This window comes from Belonocnema kinseyi, chromosome 6 (genome assembly GCF_010883055.1).
Source record: "Belonocnema kinseyi isolate 2016_QV_RU_SX_M_011 chromosome 6, B_treatae_v1, whole genome shotgun sequence".
NCBI lineage: Eukaryota > Metazoa > Arthropoda > Insecta > Hymenoptera > Cynipidae > Belonocnema > Belonocnema kinseyi.
This window is the reverse complement of record NC_046662.1, coordinates 92,873,875-92,897,699: the sequence shown is the minus strand read 5'-3', so window position 1 is coordinate 92,897,699 and position 23,825 is coordinate 92,873,875. Positions and strand designations below refer to the sequence as shown.

Here is a 23,825-nt window from a genome sequence, read left to right as displayed (position 1 = left end):
TTCGGTTAATTGAAAAATTTTTGAAAACGCTACAACTCTGAGAATTTTCTTTTTATCGAAAAAAGTCATTAGGATAAATTGTATGTTCTTTTCAATACTATAAATATCCGTATATAGAATTTTCAAATTCAGAAAAAAGTGGTCTCAAAAATTTTCACAATGCGCTCACTTTTTGAATTTTTATCAAAAATGGCTGGTTAACGAACTTGTCCTTTCTTTTAGGACATAAAAAAAGTGCGCCAAAGATGCATTTGATTCGTTTATTTTTCGAGAGTTATCGTGCTTACGGACGGACAGACAGACGCCATGGTGAAAACCTGATTTTCGGATTCAGGGGTTCTCGAAACGTGGAGATCCGTTGAAAAAGTGTGATGTCAAATTTTCGACAATTCTAATACTTTCTCAATCTTAAATGATGAGAATGTGAAAAGATACATTTTTAAAAAAATGATACATTTAAATTTTTAATTCACAAAAATGTTTTTTTAACCAAGAAAATAATCGGATTTTCAACAAAACAGATCAATTATCTACAAAAAAATGAATTTTTAACCAAAATAGATTAAATTTTCGAACAAGAAGAATATTTTTCTACTAAAAAACATGAATTTTCAACAACAAAATTTGAACAAAATTGTTCAATTTTCGTCTTTAAAAATGAATATTAAAACTGAAAAAAATAAATATTAAACCAAAAATGGAATAGTTACATTTTCAGATAACAAATTTAATTTTCGACAAAATATTTTAATTTTCGACGGAAGAAGTGAATTTTTAACTGAAAAATATAACTTTTTAACCAAAAATGAAACAGATAAATTTTAAAAATCAATTTTGAACATCAAAAAAACAGTCGAATTTACTATAGAATAGTTCATTTCTTTAAAATGATTTGAATGCACAAACAACAATAATATTATAGTTGAATTTTCAATTAAAAAAGATACTTTTTTTACAAAAAATGGAATTCTTACATTTTCAGTTTAAAAAAACGAATAAAAAAATAAGTTTTAACCGAATATTTACATTTTAACCAAACAAATTAATTTTCAAACGAGACGAAGAATTTTCAAACAAATAATTTTATACTTTAAAGAAGAAATTTTAACTAAAAAAATTCGATGTCAGCTAAAAAAAAAGTATTTTCAAGCAAGGAAAAATATTTTCAAATAAATAGTTTGCTAAAAGACGAAATTTGAAAAAATTAATTTGCAACAGAAAAAAAGGATTTTTCCATAAAATATGTGAATTTTCAACCATTAAAATTATAGCAACATTCTCAGTAAACAAAAATAATAAAAAAAGACGAATTTCCTAAAAATATATGAATTTAAACCCAAATAGTTGAAGTTCTCAACTAAAGAAGATCATTTTTTAACTACAAATGGACTAGTTTAATTTTTAGCTTAAAAAAATAATTTCAAACAAAAAATAACATATTTCAAGAAAATAGATTCATTTTTATCAAAACATAATGAATTTTTACGAAAGATATTAAATTTCAAACAAGAAACAAAAATTTCTGCCAACAAGACGGAATTTCAAATAAAAAAAAACAATTATCGAAAAAAAACTATTTCACTTCACTATTCGACAACAAAACATTAGAACTCAAAGGATTTTAATGTTTAAAAAAAAAATGTTCTCGTTGTTCTTCTTAAATCATGTAGTTAAAAAATTATCTTAATTCGTAGAAAACTATTTTTTTCGTTTGAAAATTCATCAATTTTAAACAAAATTCATTTCTTCAGTTGTGAAAAAAGTGTTTTGTTGAAAATTCTAATATTTTCTTAAAACTTCACTTTTTTTCGGTTAGTAATCAACTAAAAATAAAAGGTGTGAGGGCAAGTGAACGAAGAGAAAATAGGGAAGCGAGAAATGTCGTAGAGTCTACTGTAATATAATTTTTTTGGCACATTAACTTTTTATCGCAACACAATTAACAAAAAGTGAAGAAATATTGTTGAAAATAATATTAGACAATAATTATTATTTTTCAACATTATTTTCAATAATTATTAATTCAATAAGCAAATGCATATTTCAGCTATTCAGTAACAAAAATAAATGGTATTTTTATCAAAATAGTTTAAAAGTACCTTCATGCTGATGAGAAGATTGATAAGTTTGTCTTTTGATCATATTTCTTAATGTCACAAACAAATTCTATAAGCAAATGCACTGTTTGGCCATTTATTCACAGATCAAATTTTGTTCACTAAACCTACTTCAAATTGGACTGACAGTGATGATCAATCACGACATTCTTCCTGACACTATAATTTTTACATTACAAAAAATATATGATGAACTTTCTTTCTTTTGGAAAAAAGTTTAATAGTGAATTTTTTTATAGGATTTGTCTTTAATATTACCAAATATGTTTACAGAAAAAATGTTGCTAATTGAATATCACTGGTAAGTCCGAGGGTTTAATTTCTCATACTTTTGGTGTGTACTAGATTGCAAAATTTCATACGATTGCAGAAGATTGCATATATGCGACTAAAAAATATTGCAAATTTCAAAGAACATATTTATTTTAAACCACTCATTATCTCATATATAAGTACACAAAAATAGCGATTCTGCACAAATAAACTTTACACACAAAATAATCGGTGAATTCTCTTGATATATTTGAATTGCTTAAAAAAATGTAATTGAAATCCATGAAAACCTTTTGAAATCTCTTGAAATCCCTTAATACCTTAAGAGTTTTTTTCCAAATTGTTAAAATCTTTTAAATCTGTTTAAATATGTCAAAATCCCTTCAAATTTTTGATACCCTTTCATATAATTACCAATTTTTTCAAATAACGTAAAACCTTTCAAACCTTTTGAACATTTTTTAAATCCTTTATGTTCCTAGAAATTATTGAAATCTGTAGAAATTCCTTTAAAATAAAATGTGATTTATTTCTTAACGCCGAAAGCATTTGAAACCTTATGAATATAACTGAAATTAAACTGATTCATTAAATCCATTATAAAAAAGTATAAAACCCTTGACATCCTTGGAGATTTACTAAAATCCTTTATATTATCTAAAATTGGTTGAAATACATTAAAATCACTTGCATTCATTGGAATACCTACAAAATTCTTTGCAATGTTTTTATTTCTTTTTAAATCCTATAGAATCACTATGTTTAATTTATTCCCTAAATTTAATTATAAATATCTTGAAATCTTAGGAAATTTTAAAAATTCTTTGAAATCCCTTGATATTTTAGAAATCCTTTGAAATTCCTTAAAATACCCGGAAATATTTTGAAACCTTTAAAATCCTCTAAAATCCCTTGAAACGTTGCTAAATTCCTTGGAATCCGTGAAAAAATTTTAATCTCTTAAAAACCGATGAAATATTTTTAAATTATTTGAAATGTTTGGAAGTTTCCTAAATTCCTTTTGAAAGCCTTAAATCTGCGGCAGTCCTTTGAAAGTAGATGAAATCATTTCGAATCCGTAGAAATTCTCTTCAATTTTTGGAAATTTGTGAAAATTCCACGGTGAATATAAAAATAAATCTTTCGTTCGGACTTTCTTTATTTTTTTCATTATTTCTTTCGATATTTTAATTTTTTAATCCTGATTTACTTATAATAATGTTCGATAATGAATTTCTTAAAATTGTGAAAAAAATGAAGAAGTTCATTCTAAAAAAATCAATATAGATCTATGGTGATTTTTCTATAATATTATTTCGTAAGCGGGTTACAAGCGATTTTTAAGGATTTGCATGGGATTGCATGAGATTACATAAGATTACTAAGTTCACATCCGATTTCAGGAGAAATCGACCGCTCGGATAAGCCAATTTCAAGTAGGTTTCGAGAAAAAAGAATTTTTGCTATGAAAAAATATAGCTGAATAATGCATTTTCTCATCAAGATTGTTTCGTGACATTAACAAATAAATTGACAATAAAAAATAAATTTGTTTGAGTAAATATATGAGCGAATAATGCACTTGCTTATCTTGTTTATTTAAAAATCTGTAATGAAATAATTCCGTCCATTGTCAATGCACAATCATTCAAATTTGTTTCAAGTTTATTTCAACTGTTTAATGAAAAATAAAAATATAAGTCAAAATGTCCACTCATACTAAAGCACGGTTTGGATACCACAAATTGCCATGAAATTCAGCATGAATCTCCCACATACAAGGAAACGTCGAACGATACATAAAGCGAATGAAGGAACTCAATGAAATATGAATTCATCAAATCGCTACTTACCGGTCGTGAATCGTCCCACGACAAGCTGCATAGATAAACACAAGATAGACTTTAGAAGTTGAAAGAGAATTCCAAATCTAAAAAAAATCTAAAAGCAGCCTCTCTGAAGTACCCCTTTTAAAAAAATAGATATATCGATAACTCACTTGACTTTGGATTGTCGCATAAACTGCTGGATCTTACGAGCAGCTTGGTGAGCAGCTTGTTGATGAACCGCCTGTTGTCTCGTTCCGGAGGATCCAGGACGAGCGCGGTAATTTCTGTAGTTGCTCTGAATTACCAAAGCGGCCTTCGTGGCCTGCCTGTAATGAGAAAAGAACTTTGAGTAAGACAAGAGTGTACAACGACGCCACTATAAGAACACATTCAAGAACGTTCCATTATGTACGATCCGAGACTTCGGCTCGAGCTAAAGTCGTATTAATTTAATGCCAGCTTAATTTCGTATTCGGGCCGCTGTGGCAAGAAACGAAGGAAGTCCGTAAAGTTTCCGAATTATTTACGATGCCAATTAAAAGTTCCTGGTCCCCGGTTGAGGTAAGTTGAACTTTACTCAAATCGAGTCGACCACCGGATCGTTAGGATGGGTTAAGGAAACACGCTAGTATCGTCCTCAGTAATTATGATTTATTTCCAAACTCATCCACTTACACCCCCTCGCTGACACTAGTGACAAGCTTTATCGCGATTCTTCTTTATTCACTCCTCTATTCCCATTTCACGAAACGCAATTGAAAGTCACGATTTTCGCGCTATTTAAACTCAGGGGACGATAAATGAATCAGAACTCGAGTACACGGTCTCATGAGTCACAAGCGGGGAAAATCGACTTTTCAGAATTAAATTACTGATCGGGGCGGCTATTAAAAAATTTCTGTCACTTTCATCTAAATGCATCTTTGTAGCTTCATGTTTTAACAAACAAACTGTATCGTTTTGAGTAATTTATTACCTGTAATAGGCACACTGCTTGTGCCGGCGATAGTATTGCTGAATGAGAACCGCCGCATGTCTTTCAGCCTCTTCCTGACGTTGACGACCCTTGTAACTCCTGTAGGCTTTTTGTATCATTCTGGCTGCTTGATAGAGTTCCCGTTGCTCCCGATCCGATAAAGTAAGCCTACTTAAGTCAGCCTCGCTTCCATCTCCCGATCCCGACCCACCCGCTCCCACATTCATCCCAGTCCCAAATTTCCTCTCTCCGCCATAACGATATTGGCCATTATGGCCGTTGCCACCGTCGAGCTGCAGCTGCAGCTGCAGGAACTCGCAGAAGTCTGCGGTTGTCGGCGGTGGCGACGGCGAGTCCGGCGTCAAGCAACTGCTCGATGGACTTGATGGACTCGCATCGGCGTCCACATCCGAAACGGAGGCCGCACCGCCGCTGCACTCCCGATACGAGTCGAACAACTCACCCGAGTCTAGTGGCTAAAACAAAAATATTATTTTACTTCCCAAAAAATATGTCATTCAATTTTTGTTTAAAACAAGGTTTTATTCACATGTAGTAAGAAAGCTAGAATAAGACGCGTGGGGCATACATATTGAACATTACATTTGAAGACATGAGAATTACAACTGGAAGAGGATCAGTTTTTCAAAAATATTTCGTCAACGATTTTAACTAATATAGCACACTATTTATAGATACATATGGTGAGGATTCATAAGATTTTGTCACCCCCCCCCCCCCCCCCCCCCTTCATTGCGTAAGATTTTATATTGTCACTCAATATATCAATTGAAGGGTTCTAGGACATAAAAACCTGAGTGCCAAATTTCGAAAATTATTTGCATTGGCTTAAATGAATGCTTTTGACCTAACTCATATCATATCTCGGTAAAAGATTATAGTCAAGTTTGATTTTGAAGTGGGCCAAGATCCATATTTGATATTTTTTCAAGTGATTAGTTCTTTTTGACCGCTCTTTTAACGATTCAATAATGTTAAGTAAAAGCTTGAAAGCACTTTTTAAAATTAAAAAATTAAAAAGTTACAGAACTCCTTGTATACCAATATTTTCGTTTTTGAAATGAGCCGCACTATTAACAAAGGTTATTTCGATTTTTTTTTCTTTTGGGGTCAAGCAATAGCTCAAAAGTACTTTCTTGTTAAAATTTTTTTTTTAATTTTGTTAAAAAATGAAAGTTTTTTTGCCTCCTGTAACTTTAAGCCAATTTAAAGGACTACAAAGTATTATATGAATTACACCATTTTTATAGAATGAAATAAGATTTCCGAAGCTGTTTGTGCATATTTAGTCCTATGAATAAATGTGATGACTTTATTAGTTTTCGAAATAATCAAGAAAATGTTACTATTTCTGCAATCTCAAAATAATAATTTTTGAACTCGCCGTACGTTCCACAACAATAGGAATGTTGTGATTAAAATTTTCAGAAAATATGCACCATCATATAACGAAACTAATGGTATTTATAGAATTTCAATGAATTGTCACTCAAAATTGATAACGATTTTTATTCCTCTCATGGCGTAAATCAGATATTGAAAGTTTCAAACGCTTCGGGAGTCAAACAAATTTTCCGAAAATTAAATTTAACGGGCACCTAAACTTTTTTTAGGATTCAAGGAAGGTTTTTGGACAATATCAGGCAATTATGTTTTATATTTTTAAAGTCGAAATTGATTCAAGATCTCAACGCTGTCCCGATCGCGTACTAGCTCGTCCGGGAATATCAACGCCTGTATAACAGCGGACGATTGGAAGGTTAAGGCGGCCACTAAAACAGGTACGGGATTGCGCTGAGATATTCAATGAATTGTGCCTTTAAAAATATAAAACATAATTGCCTGATATTTAAAAAAAAAATTCCTTAGATTCTAACAAAAGTTTATGTGACCGTTAATTTTACTCTTCTGAAAATTCGTTCGACTCCTGAAGCGTTTAAAACTTTCAATATCTAATTTACGCCATGAGAGGAATAAAAATCGTTATAAATTTTAATCGACAATTCATTGAAATTCTATGCATACCGTTAATTTCGTTATATGATGGTGCATATTTTTTTAAATTTTAATTGCAAAATTTCTATTATTGTAGAACGTATGACGAGTTCAAAAACTAACATTTTCTTGATTATTTCGAAAACTAATAAAGTCATCACATTTATTTGTAGGACTAAAAATATGCGCTATAAAATTTTCTATTGAGATATGCTATTAAAAAATTATAATTAGACCTGAAAAAAATATGACCCAGGTGCCAACTAAAAACGACGGCGTTTCGGGCGTATCCCCATTTGATCGCCAGCGGTTCAATTGTTATGTATACAATAAAATAAATAAATTGATAATCTTACCATTTGCTCCATCAATGCGTCCTCGAGAGGTGGTAAGGGTGGAGGTGGAGGTGGCGAAGATGGAGATGGAGGATCGCCCTCCGCCCTCTTGATCCTCTCCGGAAGAGCGGCTATAATTTGCTCTGCCAAAGTCAGGACCCTCGCGTCTTCCTCCCCTATAAAAAGTAAGATTGACCCTAGCCAAACTCAAAAAAGCAGTCGCATCGAACCGCTGTTATCACACCGAGCACAACACCGAAGAAAAGCTGTTAACGTGTGTTTGCAGCAAACTTAGTGACACCCAACTCTTTCAAACATAAAACAACAATTGCAGTTGCAGTACAGCTCACACCAGGTTGACCCACTCCACTGAAGCTTCATGTGGTTTCGTGAAAATTTATTTCTAGCCCATCAGTTCTTGCATAACATTTTTATTTAAAAAACCAGTGCATTTTTATCTCATTGAATTAATTTTTCCTTTAATCAGAACCCGGAATATTTTTGATGTATGAAAATAAAGTAGAGGACAAGAAACATCCTACAGTAGATAATGACCCTACAGTAGATAATGATTAATTGAAAGTACTAATGTACGTAAAATAATTCATTGATTGTAATTAATATTTAGGACGTTATACGTGGTAATTTATTATAATTAGAATTGATTATTTTACTTTTATTTGTACTTATAAATAATGATTAACTACTACAGTGTCATCTATTGTAGGGTAGCCTCCCCTAGATAATAAAAGTTGAAAAAAATCAGGACTATTTGAACTGATAACAATAGTATTCCAAATGCAAATCGACAACTCCATGTTTAAGAAATCTCTCTCGGGGTATATGTCTAAAACTACTGCTCTGGTGTTGGTAATGACTGCCTTTTGAGGTAGCACCTCTTTCAATCTACACATTCCTTCAAATTCAAATCCAATATCTTTGAATTCTTTAAATTCGTTGTATTTCTTTGAACTCTTTAAATTTGTTGTATTTCTTTGAACTCTTCTGAATTGTGAGGACTGATTATAAACTCTTCGTAATTCCTTTAAATTACTTTAAATTTCTTTAAAACTTCTGAATTATTCTGAATTGCTTTTATTATTGCTAGAATTCCACGAATTCAAGGAGTTTAAAGCATGGTATATAGCCGAATGGTATTCTGTTTTTTTTTTACATTATTTTCAATTCTCTCAAATTGCCATTCAATTCATTTAAATTCACATTGAGTTCCTTTGAATTCGCATTGAATTCTTTAGAATGATTTTAGCTTGTTAACCACAAGGCTTTTTTGCACCACTTATCCACGGGGGGGGGGGGGGGGTGTAAAATCAACCCAACGCTTAAAATAAATCGAAAACGTGTTCCTAAAAATCTGAAAAAATCATGGTTCTTATTTGAACCTTTTACTTGCCGGTACAATTTAGCTATATGTGTGTTTCAAATTATTGATGATATATCTAACAATAAACAAATTGTTGGTTCGAAAATGGCGCCGATTTGAAATTTCGACCTGGGTAAAATCGCCCCCCCCCCCCTGTGGATAACGAGTTCATTTTTTGTATACTCTTGAACTATTATCAATTGCTTAGAATGCTTTTAAACACTTTTGAATTATTTTCAATTATTTTGATTTATCTGATTTCCTTGAATAAAAGGATCTTATATTAACGGTCCAACGATTCAAATGAATTCAGCAAATTCAAGGTATTTCAAGGAATTTAAAGAAATTTCAAAGTAAATCGAGAAATTTCCAAGAAATCAAGTAATTTTAAGGAATTACAAATAATTCAGAAATGTTCAAGGAGTTTAACAAATTCAATGGGTTCCAGGAATCCCAAAAAATTGGAAAAGTTTAGAGGAATTTATAAAAATTCAAGGAATTACAGGGAATTCAATTGAACCGCCGCATAGTAGAACGGAATATAACATATTTTGCGAGGAGTGGGAAAGCCCCAGACAGCTTTTCAAAACATTTTTTAAATTTAATGTTTAAAGTGCACACTCTTATAGAGAATTAGATTGGGCATTTCTTTCTAATGGAAAAATTTTGTAACTTCCTTCGTTTTTTAAATAATTGAAAAACATGATTTTTAAATAACCTTAAATGATCGTTTTTTTAAATTTCAACTGGCTCTAAATCAGAGATTATTGGGACTTTTAACTTACAATTTAAGCGAATTAAGCATAAGACTGTACTTTAGCTTGTAGAGCAATGAAATTTTACAGAAAAAAAATTCTTTTTCATGATATATTCTTAATTTATACATATATTCTTTTATAAATATTCTTTTGGTCAGCATATTACCCTTAAATTATGCTTTTCTCTTCCTCATTCCTTGACTTTTGTGCACGCCTGTACTCTTTTATTCGAAAATGTAAACATAAACATAAACGTGAACAAAATCAGATACGAAACAACAGATGTTTATTATTAGGATTTGTTAAAATTATAAGTTAAAAGTCCCAACAGTTTAGTATGTACTTTAAACATTAAATTTCAAACATGTTTTGAAAAGCTGTCTGGGGCCTTTTCATTCCTCGCAAAATATTTGATATCCCGTTCTACGATGCGGTGGTTCATTTATGTTCATTAAACAAGGCGCCAACACAAACAGCAGAGTGATTAGTTTTAACGATCAACGCCAGTGCGTGGTGGCTAAGGATATTTTAACTTTGGAGGTATCTAAAAACCCTAAGTGTAATTTCAATTGAAAACCTCTATTTTTGTGATAGACAAAAGAAAAACTCGATATCTCCATATTAAACTCCCATATATTTAGGGTTAGCAGTATAAACTCTCCAATCCAAACCCCAGTTACGAGAATTTAACATAGAGATACCGAACTCACAGATTTTATAAGAGTAAAAAATGTGTGAGTTTGCTGCCTCTCCTTCCAAAAATATGCGGAAGCAAACAAAAACCACCCTGGATATAAAATAAAGAAAACTCAATACAAAATTTGAACATCAGTAGGTAATCCTGCTCACAAGACAGAAACATCTGCAAATCATATATTAGAAATATACGTACCGCGGTATCAAACGCATTTCGAACAACGTAACATCCAACAGATAGGGATGCTAATAGTCATTAGACAGTAGGCATTAGTCAACGACTAAAAGAGTCAAAGTGAGATTGTACAAGAGCGTTTTACCAATGCCAAGCAACACCAACACTGCTGAAGCTGCAAGAGTTTACAGTATTAAAGGTGGGTGGAAGGGTTTAGTCTCTCTCGTGAAAATGGTCCTTGGAACACACGTGGTATTTAAATCAACTACATGTTAAAGTTAGTCTACATTTTCTCGCTTGGAGCGAATCTTCTAGTCAGGTGATCTATTAAGAGCGTGTTTGGAAGGTTAAAACAGTGTTACGTATAGATATATACAGATATACAGACAGGCAGACAAACAGACAGTAGGGGGAACGAGCTAAGTACGGACCTACGGTCTCCCGAGGGGTTGGAATGCTCTCCATTCCTTGCTGGCCGAGGCCTAAGGATGTCTCATCCTCTTGCAACAAATCCATGTTGTCCAGGAGCGGGGAACTACCTGTGTTTTTCGATAAACCCCTTAATACCACGCTCCTGGTCTTTTAGGTTCTCTTAACTTACGACGATTCGAACTACTACTTTTTTAAAAAAAGAGAGAGAAACAGAGAGAGAGAGGGGAAAGCGGATAGTTACTTGGGTCTAGTGTCTAAGTTTAAGTGTACATGTTCAGCTTAGTGTCAGTGCACGACCGGATTGGGACGCAAAATCAAACCAGTATTTGAAATTAGACTAGTAACCATGTTTTTAACTGACCCAGAGCATAGTCTATTCTAAGAAGTAGTTTGTAAATTTTTAAAAGACTGGAGTGAGGGGATCAGCTATTTATGTTGTTCTAAAGTTCTTTAGAATAGGCAATGCACAGGTTAATTTCTTTTTTGAGATGCAGCCCAATCCGGACCTATGTGGGTGTAAGTGCGAGTGTTGTTTAAGAGTTTGCACCTGATGAATTTATATAAAATAAACGACACTAACACAGCGCCAGATCGAGACCGCTATCTTGAGAAGGCCTCCTAGGAATAGGGCTGGCGGGCCGCAAAAATAGCCTCTCGTCTTGCCTCCTAGCCTCCAACCGATTCAGCTCTTCGGCGATCGCCATGTGGCCATTCTCCGCAGCCAATTCGGTGGCACTCCTGTTCTGACAATCTCTGACACGCAGCGCCATTGCGTTCCATCTGGACAAACGACAGAAGAACCGTCTTAACTTGACGAGGGCGAAGATCTGCCGAGGCGCGGGTCTCACGGAAGTTTAAACCCACTTTCTCCAATTAGTTATCTCTTCGTTTTTATTTTTAGTTCTCTTTTATTTTATCCTCATTTCATTACTATTCAATAATTTACTGTTCAATTAATCTACTCACCGGTAGAGGATCCTGGCTGTATCAGCATGACCAGCTGCACAGGCCCAGGCTAGGGGCGTCAATCCAGCGGCGTCTTGACGCAAAGCGTCGACTTCTGCGTCTAAAACGCTACTTGGATTTTCAGCTCTCCAGTGAAGAAGTGCACAAGCTAACCTAGAATAACCAAGTCCTGCTGCCAAGTGCAAGAGAGTCGGACCTCCAGATTGAAGAGGCTCTGCCCCAGTACGCCAAGGTCGAACAACTGCATCCTGAATAGGAAATTAAAAAATTCAAATATTAACCATTTTTATTTATTATTTTAGGTTATCACAAAATATTGGTAATTTAATACCTGACAATACGCAACAAGACGTTCTTCAAGATGAGCAGCAGGCGATGGTGGTCCGGGACCTTGAAGACGAGCCTCCACATCTGCGAGGCGATCGAGTAAAGCTTTTTCTGGACTGGGTTCGGATATTGGAGGTCTTCGGTATTCAAAGGCGACACTATCAGAGACTACAAAACCATCACAAGCAACTTGTAAATATGCTATTCCCGGACCATGAGCGGGGCATCGACATCGCAGGACGCCTGGCTGAACGAGGCAAGCTTCCACTGGTTCTGCATCGAAAAGAACCGAATAGGATTGCGAACTACTGCCTCCTGTCCAGGGTCCTGCCACTAGCACCTGGGAAAATTAATAGCAGAGTCCATCGATTATCGCCTTGGAATTGGAATTCAATGAAGAGAGTAATTTTGAGCGTCGCGAGACTTCCAAATGCTTGACATAAGATCAATTGCGCAGCCAAGAATCGAAAATGGCCCATTCTAACGACCGTATCACTCACTCCGGTTTCCGATAATCGACTCGAGAAAATTCAATGTTACGCTAATGGTGACTAGTCGAGCATTTATTCAATCTAGGTTTGTTGGATTTTAATAATTGGAAGGTTGACTTCAACTTTGATTTCTCACATTCTTTAGAAGTATAGGGATTTCATGATGCTAAGGAATTCAAAGAAATTCGAATTCATGGGAATTCAAACCAGTTGTAAATTATAGACTAAACCAGAGAGTACTAATTAGGTTGACTTATGATCCGATTCTTATAATCAGATTAACAATTAATCTTGCTGGAGTACCTTGACACCTCCCTCGGTGTAACTCCACTCGGGACTGTATTCAGCAATATGGACGGCCGTTCCTGGATGACAAGCGTTGTCATTTTCACTCCTCTCCTCCGTCTTGGTATGTTCAGCCTCGAAGTCGTGAAGCTCCGGGAGGTCCCCAAAGACATCAAACGCATCGAGATTGACTAGCACATCGTCCGGCGAATCAATAAAGTCCATCGGATTGATGATGTTGTCGGCGGGGGATGGAGATGGTGAAGGCGGAACCATGTTTGCAGACAAGGTTCGTTGAATATCCTCTTGACTGAGGTCCAGTGTTTCCGCAAAGTCAGTGACGCCGGAACCACTTCGGGAATTCGAAAGAGACTGAACATCGATATTGTCTTTAGTGTCAATATCCTGCTGAGTTTGCTGTTCCCGATCGACACCGATTTGTTGCACGATCTTCTGGTCCGGAACTTGCTGCATCTCAACTTGCTGATTGGACTGTGGCACTGACTGTTGTTGCTGTTGTTGATGATGATATGGTTGACTGTTGAGAATGAGGAGTCCACCTCCACCTTGGATTTGTTGCAGACTTAAGACTAGAGGAGCCTGTTGCTGGCTCTGAGTTGAGTGGGAATGTCTCGAGTATACGCGAGGAGCTGTCGACGTCGTCGAGTTTGACTGTTGACCTCCAGTCGTCGATGAGACCTAGATAAATAATTTTTTTTAACAATCACATTCATCTTTTCTAAAATCATAAACTGAAGTATTAAATGGAAATAATGAACTTCCCTGAACATTTTAATGAATAGAATAAAGACGTAACTGATAATTACCTGATTGTCAGGGGTGAGCCTCCTGGGAGCAATTTGAGCGCTGCTGGTCGCCGAAACGGAAGACGCCCTTTGCCTATCTAACAGCTGAGAGACGATCATGTCGACGGGATGATTAGAGTGTTGGGAGAGATGAGGATTATTGGGATCATCATCTCCACCAAGGAACATGGGCCTTAATTGGGACGCCAATTCGTCTCGCGTCCATTCTTTTTTATCTGGCGGCAAGGCGAGACACGGCGGTAGTGCCGCCAATTTCGCATCCCCGTCGGGATAAGGAACATTGAGATAATGGACTAGGACAACGTCCGGGTTCTGCAAAAGCCAATAGCATCGTCGATGGAAAGTTGGCAGAATTGCTGAATGTACGTAGCACCCATATATACACTCCACGCCCTGGACCTATGGGACAATTTTTATTGTCAAACAACACCTCTCAATCATTCTTCTCAGAGTATTAGTTAGACTTTCAATATCTTAACAGCTGATGCTATATTACATTTTACCTAATACTTAAGTGTTTAATTTTAAGAGGATTCTTGTAAAATCTGCACAAAAAGTGGAAGAATTTTTAATTTTTAAAATTCGAAAGTAGTGATTAGATGCCGATCGATAAATTACCTTTAGCTTCATGTGATCCTCCCTTGTTGTTTTTCCGTCTTTTCTTTTTTTCCAACAATAGCCATCTCGCCGATATCGCACTTTTTTCCTTGAAAATAACAACATCGAACCGCTTCGCGGTCTCACTTTTGCCTCGCGACTCTGCCATTCTCCGTGCCTTTGAAAATTAATTAGGATAGCAGCAATCTCCTGAAACAGAAGAAATAAATTATGATTATATTTTATTTCTTCTCAAAACGTAAAAAAAGAATTTTTTTACTAATATAAAACAAACTCTGCCGCACAAATTATCCTACCTCAGTAGTAACCAAAATTTTAATCTCAAATTCTTCAAAAACATTTATTAACTTCGTGATTTTGTCTCCAAACTGAACAAATAACTTGGAAAATATCATAGTGTATTTTACAGTCGAATATGTTTCGTTTAGAATTCACAATCCATCGGAAATGCATCAGTAGAATGCACTTCGCCTGAAAGCTCGATACCCCGGGGGAGAGAAAATCTCGTTTCCACTTAAACCCGAATCTCAAAAAGAGCCTTAGTAATAGGAGGCAGTAGACGGAAGAGCCTGAGTGAATCTTCTTTCGCGAAAATCATGACATGAGCTTTATGAAGATCTATTTTGATATCGCAAATCCAGCCTCTGAGTGATGCGTTCCTGCAAGTCCTTCTTTTGGATTAGGCGTGAAATGTATGCGAATATTTTTCGCCAAGGCTTTTATTCAAGTAGAGAAATGATAGGGGACATTATTCTAGAAAAAAGTTGCTGCGAGTTCTTTTGGTGAATTTATGCTAGACTCGACTTGTCGCTTCAAGAAACAAAGTAGGAAAATATATGAGACTAGGAATCTTGAGACTATTAATGAAACCTAAATTTTAAACTTTCCTTTTAAACTTTATTCTTGAATGAAAAAATAAAATAGTAAAATAAGTAGAGGATAAAAAGACCTTTAAAATGTTATAGACTTTGCTTCGTAATGTGTGACAAACTGTCATGAATGAGACACCATGTCTCGCTTGGTCACACTTGTCTAATCAATACCCCGATTTCGAACTTAGTTGGCTCGAGTCACGTGGTGCACACAACCAATGGCCATGTTCCTGGTGCATCGTTGATACCTATTACAAGTTAGGGAAGATTGGTTCGTTCGTAACACCACCACGTGCTAGAGCAATCTCCTAGTAATCTAAGCAGAGACTTATCTGCTGGGCTTACACTGGTTCTCTCTTAAGGATGAATTTCGTGCCACGAATACCTTTTGCAAGGATCTTCATTTCTGTACACATTCTTAATTCTTGCTCGTCTCTTCTGAAACTCGAAATCGCCAATTATTTATTCTCGGGCTATAATGTCCGAATTTTTCCTTATAAAAAAGGCCCAGACACAGGGTAGCCGAAAAACTTTATTTTCAAGATTCCCTGATATTTTTGGAACAAATTTTTATTTTCCCTGAACATTAATGTTCAATGACCAGCAATTTAACCTTGTAACTTTTATGGCAGAGAATATTTCATAAACGGAATAAATCAATCTCAAATTAAAAACTTTAATTTTATTTGCTTATTTCAACCAAAAATTCGCGCTTAAACAAAAACAGCTTCTTTTTAAACAATTAGTTAAATTTTTGACTCGAAAAGTTGAATTTTCAACAAAAAAATGAATTCACAATCAGAAATATAATATTTGGTATTTTAAACAACAAAAAACAACGCATTTTCAACAAAATAATAACATTTTTAACTAAAGTATTGGATTAAAATTAAAATTAAAAAAAAAATAGATTTCCAACAAATTATTTGAATTTTTAATCAAATATGTAGTTGAATTTTCCACATAAAAAGATGAATTTTCAACAAGAAATTTATAAATTAAAATAAGTGAAAAAGGATTAAATTTCTACCAAAGCAGATGAATTATAAAACTAACAAGACGAATTATAAACTGAAAAATTAAATTTCTACCAAAAAATACCAATTTTCAAATGATTGAAATTGCCAGTTTCAACTAAAAAAGTTAAATTGTCAATCAAAAATATAAAAGTTAAATTATGAGTAAAAAAACTAACTTTCAATTTTTTACACAAAAAAATACGACTGTGCAAACAAAAGAGTCGAATTTTGAAACAAGAAATAGTTCAATTACAATTTTAACACCAAAAAATTAATTATCAACAAAAAAGTTCATTTTCTACCAAAACAGTTAATTTTGGACCCAAAAGAGGAATTTTTCACGAAACACTTGAATTTTCAAGCTAAAAGGATGACTATTTAACGCAATTGTTGAATTTTTAACAAAAGAATACAATTGTTAACTAACGATATAATCCTAATGAAGAACTGACTGAAAAAACATATAGAAATACAAGGAAAAACGAATTCTCTTTTCCTCTGACCATTTATATTCAAAGACGAGGATTTTAATCTTCTAACTTCTTTAACAAAGAATCTTCTATATATGGAATAAAACAATATGAAATTAAACATGTTAAAAATTCAAATTTATTATCCTTTATAATTATTTGAAGTGCCTCTCATAGAAATTCCTTAATTTCTATGAGATTTTTTTCAACATTTCTTACTTTTCTCTGACCAATGAAATTCAAAGTTTCTCCTTGTTTTTTTCTTACTTGTGACCACTCAGAATATATTGAAAGGTGATAGCAAACATTTTGGGAATGGTTTAAAGCCAGTAAATAGTTCCAAAAAATTAACAAATAAAAGACAAGCCAAAGTTGACAGAAAAATCAAATAACAATAAAATTCCAAGCAAACTTTATTTATTGTATCTTATATTTATATTAGGGGAAATATCTGGGCAACATGTTGCTAACAAATTTTGATGCATAATTATAAGTTGTTCAAAATACTCATTTAAGAATCTTTTAAATTAAAAATCGATCGATAGAAAATTTTTGAAAAATTGTAAAGTAAATCCTCTGTCATTTCCCGTTTTTTCATAATCTCAAAGAGTTCTGGTTCAAGTGGTAACGCCTTAAGAAAATACCATTGTTGGTGAGAGAGAAATTTATTCTTCTCACATAAAATCTTCGTTCTCGGTAAATTTTATTCTTCGGAGTTTTCAACGAAGAAATAAAAAAGCGCGAAAGAGAAATCTACCATTAATTAATAATTTCCAGGAAATAACTGAAAAGCAAAATGAAGAAAGCCAAAGACGTGCTGGGAATTTGAAGAAAGAAGTCTCGTTTTGCTGTTAGTCCGCTTGGACAGTCTGGGGATGGCCTCGCCTCCGTCTCGCCTATACAATTCCCTAGCACATTCTGAACGTGGCTTGAGTATAAATAATCTCAACGGGGGATGCAATGAAAAATGACGAGAAGAAAATAAAATGCACGCGTCTTCTCCGACAGGAAAAGCAGAAAAATGCAAAGTAACAGCAACACATGTCAAAACTTCGTCGCGTTTGAGAAATGTAATATTTTACTTGTATTTATTTTATTTTCCTTTGTTCTACTTTTTAACAAAATAGAACGGTTAAAACTCCTAACTTGGATTAAACTTCTCGTAAATTATATTATTATTCTTTTTAAAATACTGTTCTGCATCGTATGTATCAGTTTTTATTTTAAACTTAAAAAGGGATCATTCTTACTTTTTACAAACAGCGACGTGCAAATTCTGAATTGATAAATAATATCAAGGCTTTCTACACAGAGATAAAAGCGATTAATTTCCATTAAAATGAAATCCCTACTTTTTCTAATTATTCTATCTGCAACAAAAGTTCCTTACGTTTTTAAATATTCCAAGCTTTACATTTACTGGTATTAGGAATAAAATTAATCCTTGGTCTATGAATATACAGGTTTATTTCATAGAGTTTTTAAACGAGTTTTCCTTAATTTCGATACTTTGTATATACATATTGCAATTTTTAAAAGAGAAATAATCTTTTATTTGAAATATTTTAAAAATAAAATTCACAGTAAAGGTTCGCGTTTATCGCCCAACATTTTTCCGGTTTCTTTATTTTCAATAAGCAAGAATATTTTTAAAGCAAAGTGACATTTTACATTTTACAACTAAATTTCATTTGATACTTTTGGAATAAAACAGAAGTTTAACTTTGCATACTGGTGTCGTCTTTTGCTCCCCCCGAGTTATAATAAGACATAAGAATATTCATATGAAAACCACTAAAGCTATATATGACCATTTTACGTCCCATTAGCCTCACGTGTAACACAAAGAACTTCCTGAATTTCTATTAAAGGGACTATTAAGATTTTTTAGACTGTTTAAACGTAAAACGAATCGTATCAAAAGATTTTTGTTCTTGAAAAAGTACTCTTCAGTTTTCTAAAACTATTTAATTATAAAGCAAAATAATTAAATTTCTTTGGAATTTCATCAAAAACGGTATACTACAGATTTTACTTTAAAAAGTTAAAGCATATTTAAATTTTATTAGCAACAGAATTTGAAAAATTGAATTTTAGTGGCTCAGAATCTGGAAATACTTAGAGAAAAGTTGTTTTTGAAAATTTTATATATTTAACGTTTTAAGTTTAGGAACAATTAATATTGAATATAAATGTGTTATTGATATGCTGACCTTATGAAATTCAAATATTTTATAGAATATTAGTGAACCACAATTTAATTTCAAAAGACCTGAAGAAACTTCAACACGTCCCCTTATGGATTTCTGTGGTCTTTGGGGAAGTTTAAAGCATATCATGAGACTTAGAGAATTTCTTTTGAAAACTGAAAGACAGTACGAAGTTTTATGAGTGTGAAGAACTTATGAGATATTAGGATTTTTTAAGACGTTCAGAATACGTCCACGAACTTCCACAACCAGCAGGACTATAGTATTATATTTAACACAACATCAGTAAAGTTAATGAATTTTCAGGAACCTTAGAAATATCTGAAGGAACTTTGGGTGAGTTCAACGCACTTCACAAGACTTGAGGGAAGTCTTATTAATAGGACTTCAATGAACTCTGCAGGGCTTGGAAGAAATGCATGTAATTTAACTGAACTTGTGGAACTTGGGGGACTTTCAGAGACTATGAAACTTATCAGAGTTCAGAAGTCTTTTTGGGACTTCAGAGAATCATAGAACTTTTAAATGACTTGTTCTCTAAATCCGAATTCGTAAAAATCAACTAATTAAATCAGTACAATGGATTTCAACCAATAAATCTTTTTTTTTTAATTTCATTGACTGAAATAGAACAAAATAATGTAAAAGTCTCGCTTACGTTTAAAATGGTGATGAATGTTGTGTTTTTCGTATCCAGGCCTAAAATGCTTCAAATTTTGGACTAAATAATATATAGATATTTTTCACGAAAAAAAAAGAGAAATAAATTCTTTTAAATTAACTTAATTAAAGTACTATATTAAATACCATATGAAACACTTTAAATCCCTAGAATTTAAAGTGAAAACATGTATTTTTTAACAGAAAAAATTAATTTTTAACTAAATAATTTAATTTTGCACGAAAAAGATGAATTTTCCATCAAGAGTATTAGATTTCTACCAAAACGAGAAATTTTTAACTGATCGCATGATTTTTCAACTAATAATAGAATTTAAGTGTCTCGTCGCACAATTCGGGATGAGTAGTAGAGTATTTTTAATAAGCTTGGCTAAGCGTCCCGAATTTTCGAGACGACTAGTCCATCCCCTTCTCCAACACCCCAATTTTTTCGGGGGCCAATAGGCAGGGCCTAATAGCAACATCAAAATAATTGTTTTACGTTATTTTAACTTTAAAAGAATTTTGATATAAATATTTGCAATAAGTATTGTCAATTACTGGACATATTTTAAAAAAAATTTAAAATGTAGGCTTCTGATAACATTTTGTAGGACATTTGGTCTTATTTTTCGCCTTAAAATCTTCCTATATACAGAGTTCATGTAAGAGACGTCTTTCTGATCTTGTATCAAGTAATTAGTAACGATATTAAGTAGCACATTAAATTATATAAAGAAAGTATTGAATATAAACTGAGGAAAAATTCGCTTAGTTCAATATTCTTTTAAAAATGTTAAGTAGTAAATATAAATGTCAGCCAACCATCTCATTTCAATAATTTAATATTATATAATGGCATAATACTACATATTTTTAGATTAAGAAAATATATTTTTGCCGTGTGTTAGAAATCATTTTCTTTAATACCCGCACAGGAAATGCGATATTGGGGCTCTGGTGCGAAATAGTAAAATTAATCGAATCCACGATTGATGATGAGCACGTGAGATAAAACTTACTTTTCCATACTAGTAACTGGAAAGTTTGGTAATATTAGACTTTTAACCTCATTGCCAGGACTCGGCTCGGTCGGAACAATAGGACCCCAGCGAGCGGAACAGAGGGCAGGATTTGAACCATGAAGTAACTTTAAATTCATATTTTCGTAGCTGCATCAATCGATCGTGGAACCGATCACTTTTGCTGCTTAGCACTAAGCCCCAAAATCGCATTCCACTTTGCGGTATGTCAAAAATATAAAATATAATATGTTATAATATGTTGAACGATTTCCCCACTAGGTTAAAAATGTACTAGTTTTGGATGTAAAACATAGTCGGCATATGAATACATTTATATATAAAGTATAATACATTAAATTTCCAGAATGATAAAATGTACTATTCCATCTGAAAAAACGTTTTCTCATGCACACTTGTTTCAAGCATATGTTACCAATTATTTATTTATTTGGACAATACCCATGTTATATCGTCCACATTCGCACCTGCCATTGACTTGAACTTGAACCAAGTGAAATTTACTTGTTCGAAGAATAATTAATTTTCCATGTACTTTGAACTTCTAAAGATTGCATCTCACTTCAAGGACTTTCAACCGCCACAATAAGTGTCTACTCAGACTTTCCGAATAATAAAATTCCCAGCGAATATCCCCCAACTTAGAACAATTTATGTAAATTTCGAGAGAAAGCCTTTTAAGAAAAAAGACTGCCTCTTCCTACCCTCGTTAGACTGCACATGAGTAGGTACGTGGATAAAGTTGAAGCAAATTAAAAGAAAAAGAAGAAAAGTAAAAAATTTAAGAAAAGGAGCAAGTTGTGCATGCTTATTGGCTAGTGAAGCTATATCGTAAGGCTCGTCCATGTCTCTTCGACGTTTCTCCAGGGCATTGCAAACGTGGCCTGGATATAAAAATTCTTTCTCGTCGAAGCAATGCAAGGGTTGGAACGTGAAAGGGGGCAAAAGCTAAAGCCACCCTCGGTCTGCCTGGCACTGTGGCAGGTCTTGGACGAGCTTCGGCCTAAGGGACTGACGGAAGGTGGCCTCTCGCTACCGGCCTCTTCATAGTGATTTACGGTTCGTTAATTGATCATTTGCATTCTGCAAGTGGCCGTTCTTGCGGAGAAGAAACCGGTAGCTTTTGCCCAGAGTTCACGTTTCATGGACGACGCCAGTTCTCTACAACTTTTCAAGTCAACGCTTCTACGTTTAGTTTGCCAATAGAAAAATGGGTCAGGAGCAACGTAATCGGAATTTCGAATTCGGTACGTTTATCTGTGTACACGTACCAAGATGCTACGTGAGCAAGAAATATGAAAGATCTGCAAAAAAGCAGATGAGATTACATATTATTACAGGGTTGCCACTCAAACTTTCAAACAAAATCGCAGGATATTTCCTGGTTTTATGACCAAAAATTACGTTTTCTCCCGTGGAATTTTAAGCATTCATAATCATTACTATTCACTATTAATTGCTTTATTATATACATTTCGAAAAGAATGAAGCATTTTAGAACTTCTGGGTGAAATATAAAATGTAAATTATTTCAGAAGTGATTTCGGACTTGCCAGCTCAAAATACTCTCATAATAGGAGAAATAGGATGATTTAAAAAATAGGAATATAATGAGGGGATAAATTCTTGAAAATAATATTAATGTAGGCCCCATATTTCAAAGATTTTAAGTCTAAATATATTGCATTTTCAACGAAGCAGTGGAATTCTAGACCACAAAAGATGCATTTTCATTCCAAAAAACGAATTTTCAACCAAAGAATAGAGTTTTCCAGCTAAAAGTCGAATGCTTTAGATAACATTTGACTTTGGAACTCGAAAAGATAAATTTTCAACACAAAAGTTAATTTCCAACCAAAAAAGATTGTAGAATGCAGTTAAATTTTTAACAAAGAGAAATGAATTTTCAACAAAAAAAGATAACTTTATAACAAAAGAATGAGAAAAATAATTGAATTTTCAACAAAATAAAAAAATTTGAAATGAACAATAGACTTTTCAATTAAAAAGAAAAAAGTCTTCAGAAAAAAAAAGATTAATTTTCAATGCAAAGGTAAAAGTGTTCAATGAAAAAGTTTAATTTTCGATCAAGAAGATTACTTTTCTACCAAAAGATGAATTTTCAATCCAAAATGACGAACTTTATATTAAAAAACGGGTTTTCAACAACAAAAATTATTCCAAAATTTACAAAATAATTTCAATTGAAATGTTAAAAATTGATTACTTTCCAGGTTTCCAGTTTGCCCTAATAAATAATACTTCATACTTTTCATTGTCAGCCCATAATTATTTATCATTCATTTAAATCTGAAAAATATTTTTAAAAATAGGATTCATAATTTAAAAGAATGACTTGAAAATAAAAAATTACATCTAACATAGTGAATGGTTAATCCAGTAAATACCGTAATTATAGGTACAGATCTAGGGGAAACGCGAAAAATGTGATACAGCGGCAAATGTGGCGCATTCGTACTTACGAAAATGAGCTCATTGTGAAGGAGTGATGCTTGTTTCAGAATATCTGCAATATTAGTGTTTCCAATATTAAATTGTTAAAAAATGTTAACAATAATGTTAATTACCTAATTTGTATGACAATAGTTTTGGTTGTCTAGCACGCATTATTAGAGCAACTAAAAACCAGTGAAGAATTCAAGAAATTTTCTCTAAAGTTATGAATATTTTTGTGAAATGTGTTGTTTAGAGTTTTACTATATAAATATACTATATAAATATACTTAATGTTACAAAAATGTAATTTCTGTTAGAAAATCTATCCTAATTTGCAATGAATTTAAATAGGTTTTAATAGATTTAATAGATAGATTTAATAGATTTCGCCGGGAGCGGGTGCTAATCTGAAAAATTGCACCTGCTTCCAGCGAAATCGCGGTAAAATTTCAGCCATAACCACATCTCACAACTGTGAGATATATATATATTCGGTTCGGTTTTGATTCCTCTAGAATCAAACCGAAGGGCCTATGACAAAGCCACCGAACGCGTTCTCGGGTTGCGGATAGAGGGTCCCTGTACCAAGGGT

General features: G+C 33.3%; 1 protein-coding gene across 6 annotated transcripts in view; it reads right to left on the bottom strand.

Annotated features, from left to right (window-relative positions):
- LOC117174373 (calmodulin-binding transcription activator 2) overlaps nucleotides 1-23,825 on the bottom strand; it is a 175,491-nt gene that overhangs the window by 5,325 nt on the left and 146,341 nt on the right. For 3 of the 6 annotated variants that reach the window (XM_033363440.1, XM_033363437.1, XM_033363441.1), the window contains 10 exons: nucleotides 14,503-14,691; nucleotides 13,885-14,283; nucleotides 13,076-13,756; nucleotides 12,286-12,621; nucleotides 11,955-12,202; nucleotides 11,569-11,768; nucleotides 10,988-11,095; nucleotides 7,568-7,722; nucleotides 5,196-5,671; nucleotides 4,390-4,545 (listed from right to left, as the gene is read on the bottom strand). In XM_033363440.1, the coding sequence (XP_033219331.1) occupies nucleotides 4,390-4,545; nucleotides 5,196-5,671; nucleotides 7,568-7,722; nucleotides 10,988-11,095; nucleotides 11,569-11,768; nucleotides 11,955-12,202; nucleotides 12,286-12,621; nucleotides 13,076-13,756; nucleotides 13,885-14,283; nucleotides 14,503-14,691 (2,948 nt within the window). Of the gene's footprint in view, nucleotides 1-4,243; nucleotides 4,269-4,389; nucleotides 4,546-5,195; nucleotides 5,672-7,567; nucleotides 7,723-10,987; nucleotides 11,096-11,568; nucleotides 11,769-11,954; nucleotides 12,203-12,285; nucleotides 12,622-13,075; nucleotides 13,757-13,884; nucleotides 14,284-14,502; nucleotides 14,692-23,825 lie in introns of all 6 variants that reach the window. The other 3 variants (XM_033363438.1, XM_033363443.1, XM_033363439.1) reach the window with 2 other exon arrangements.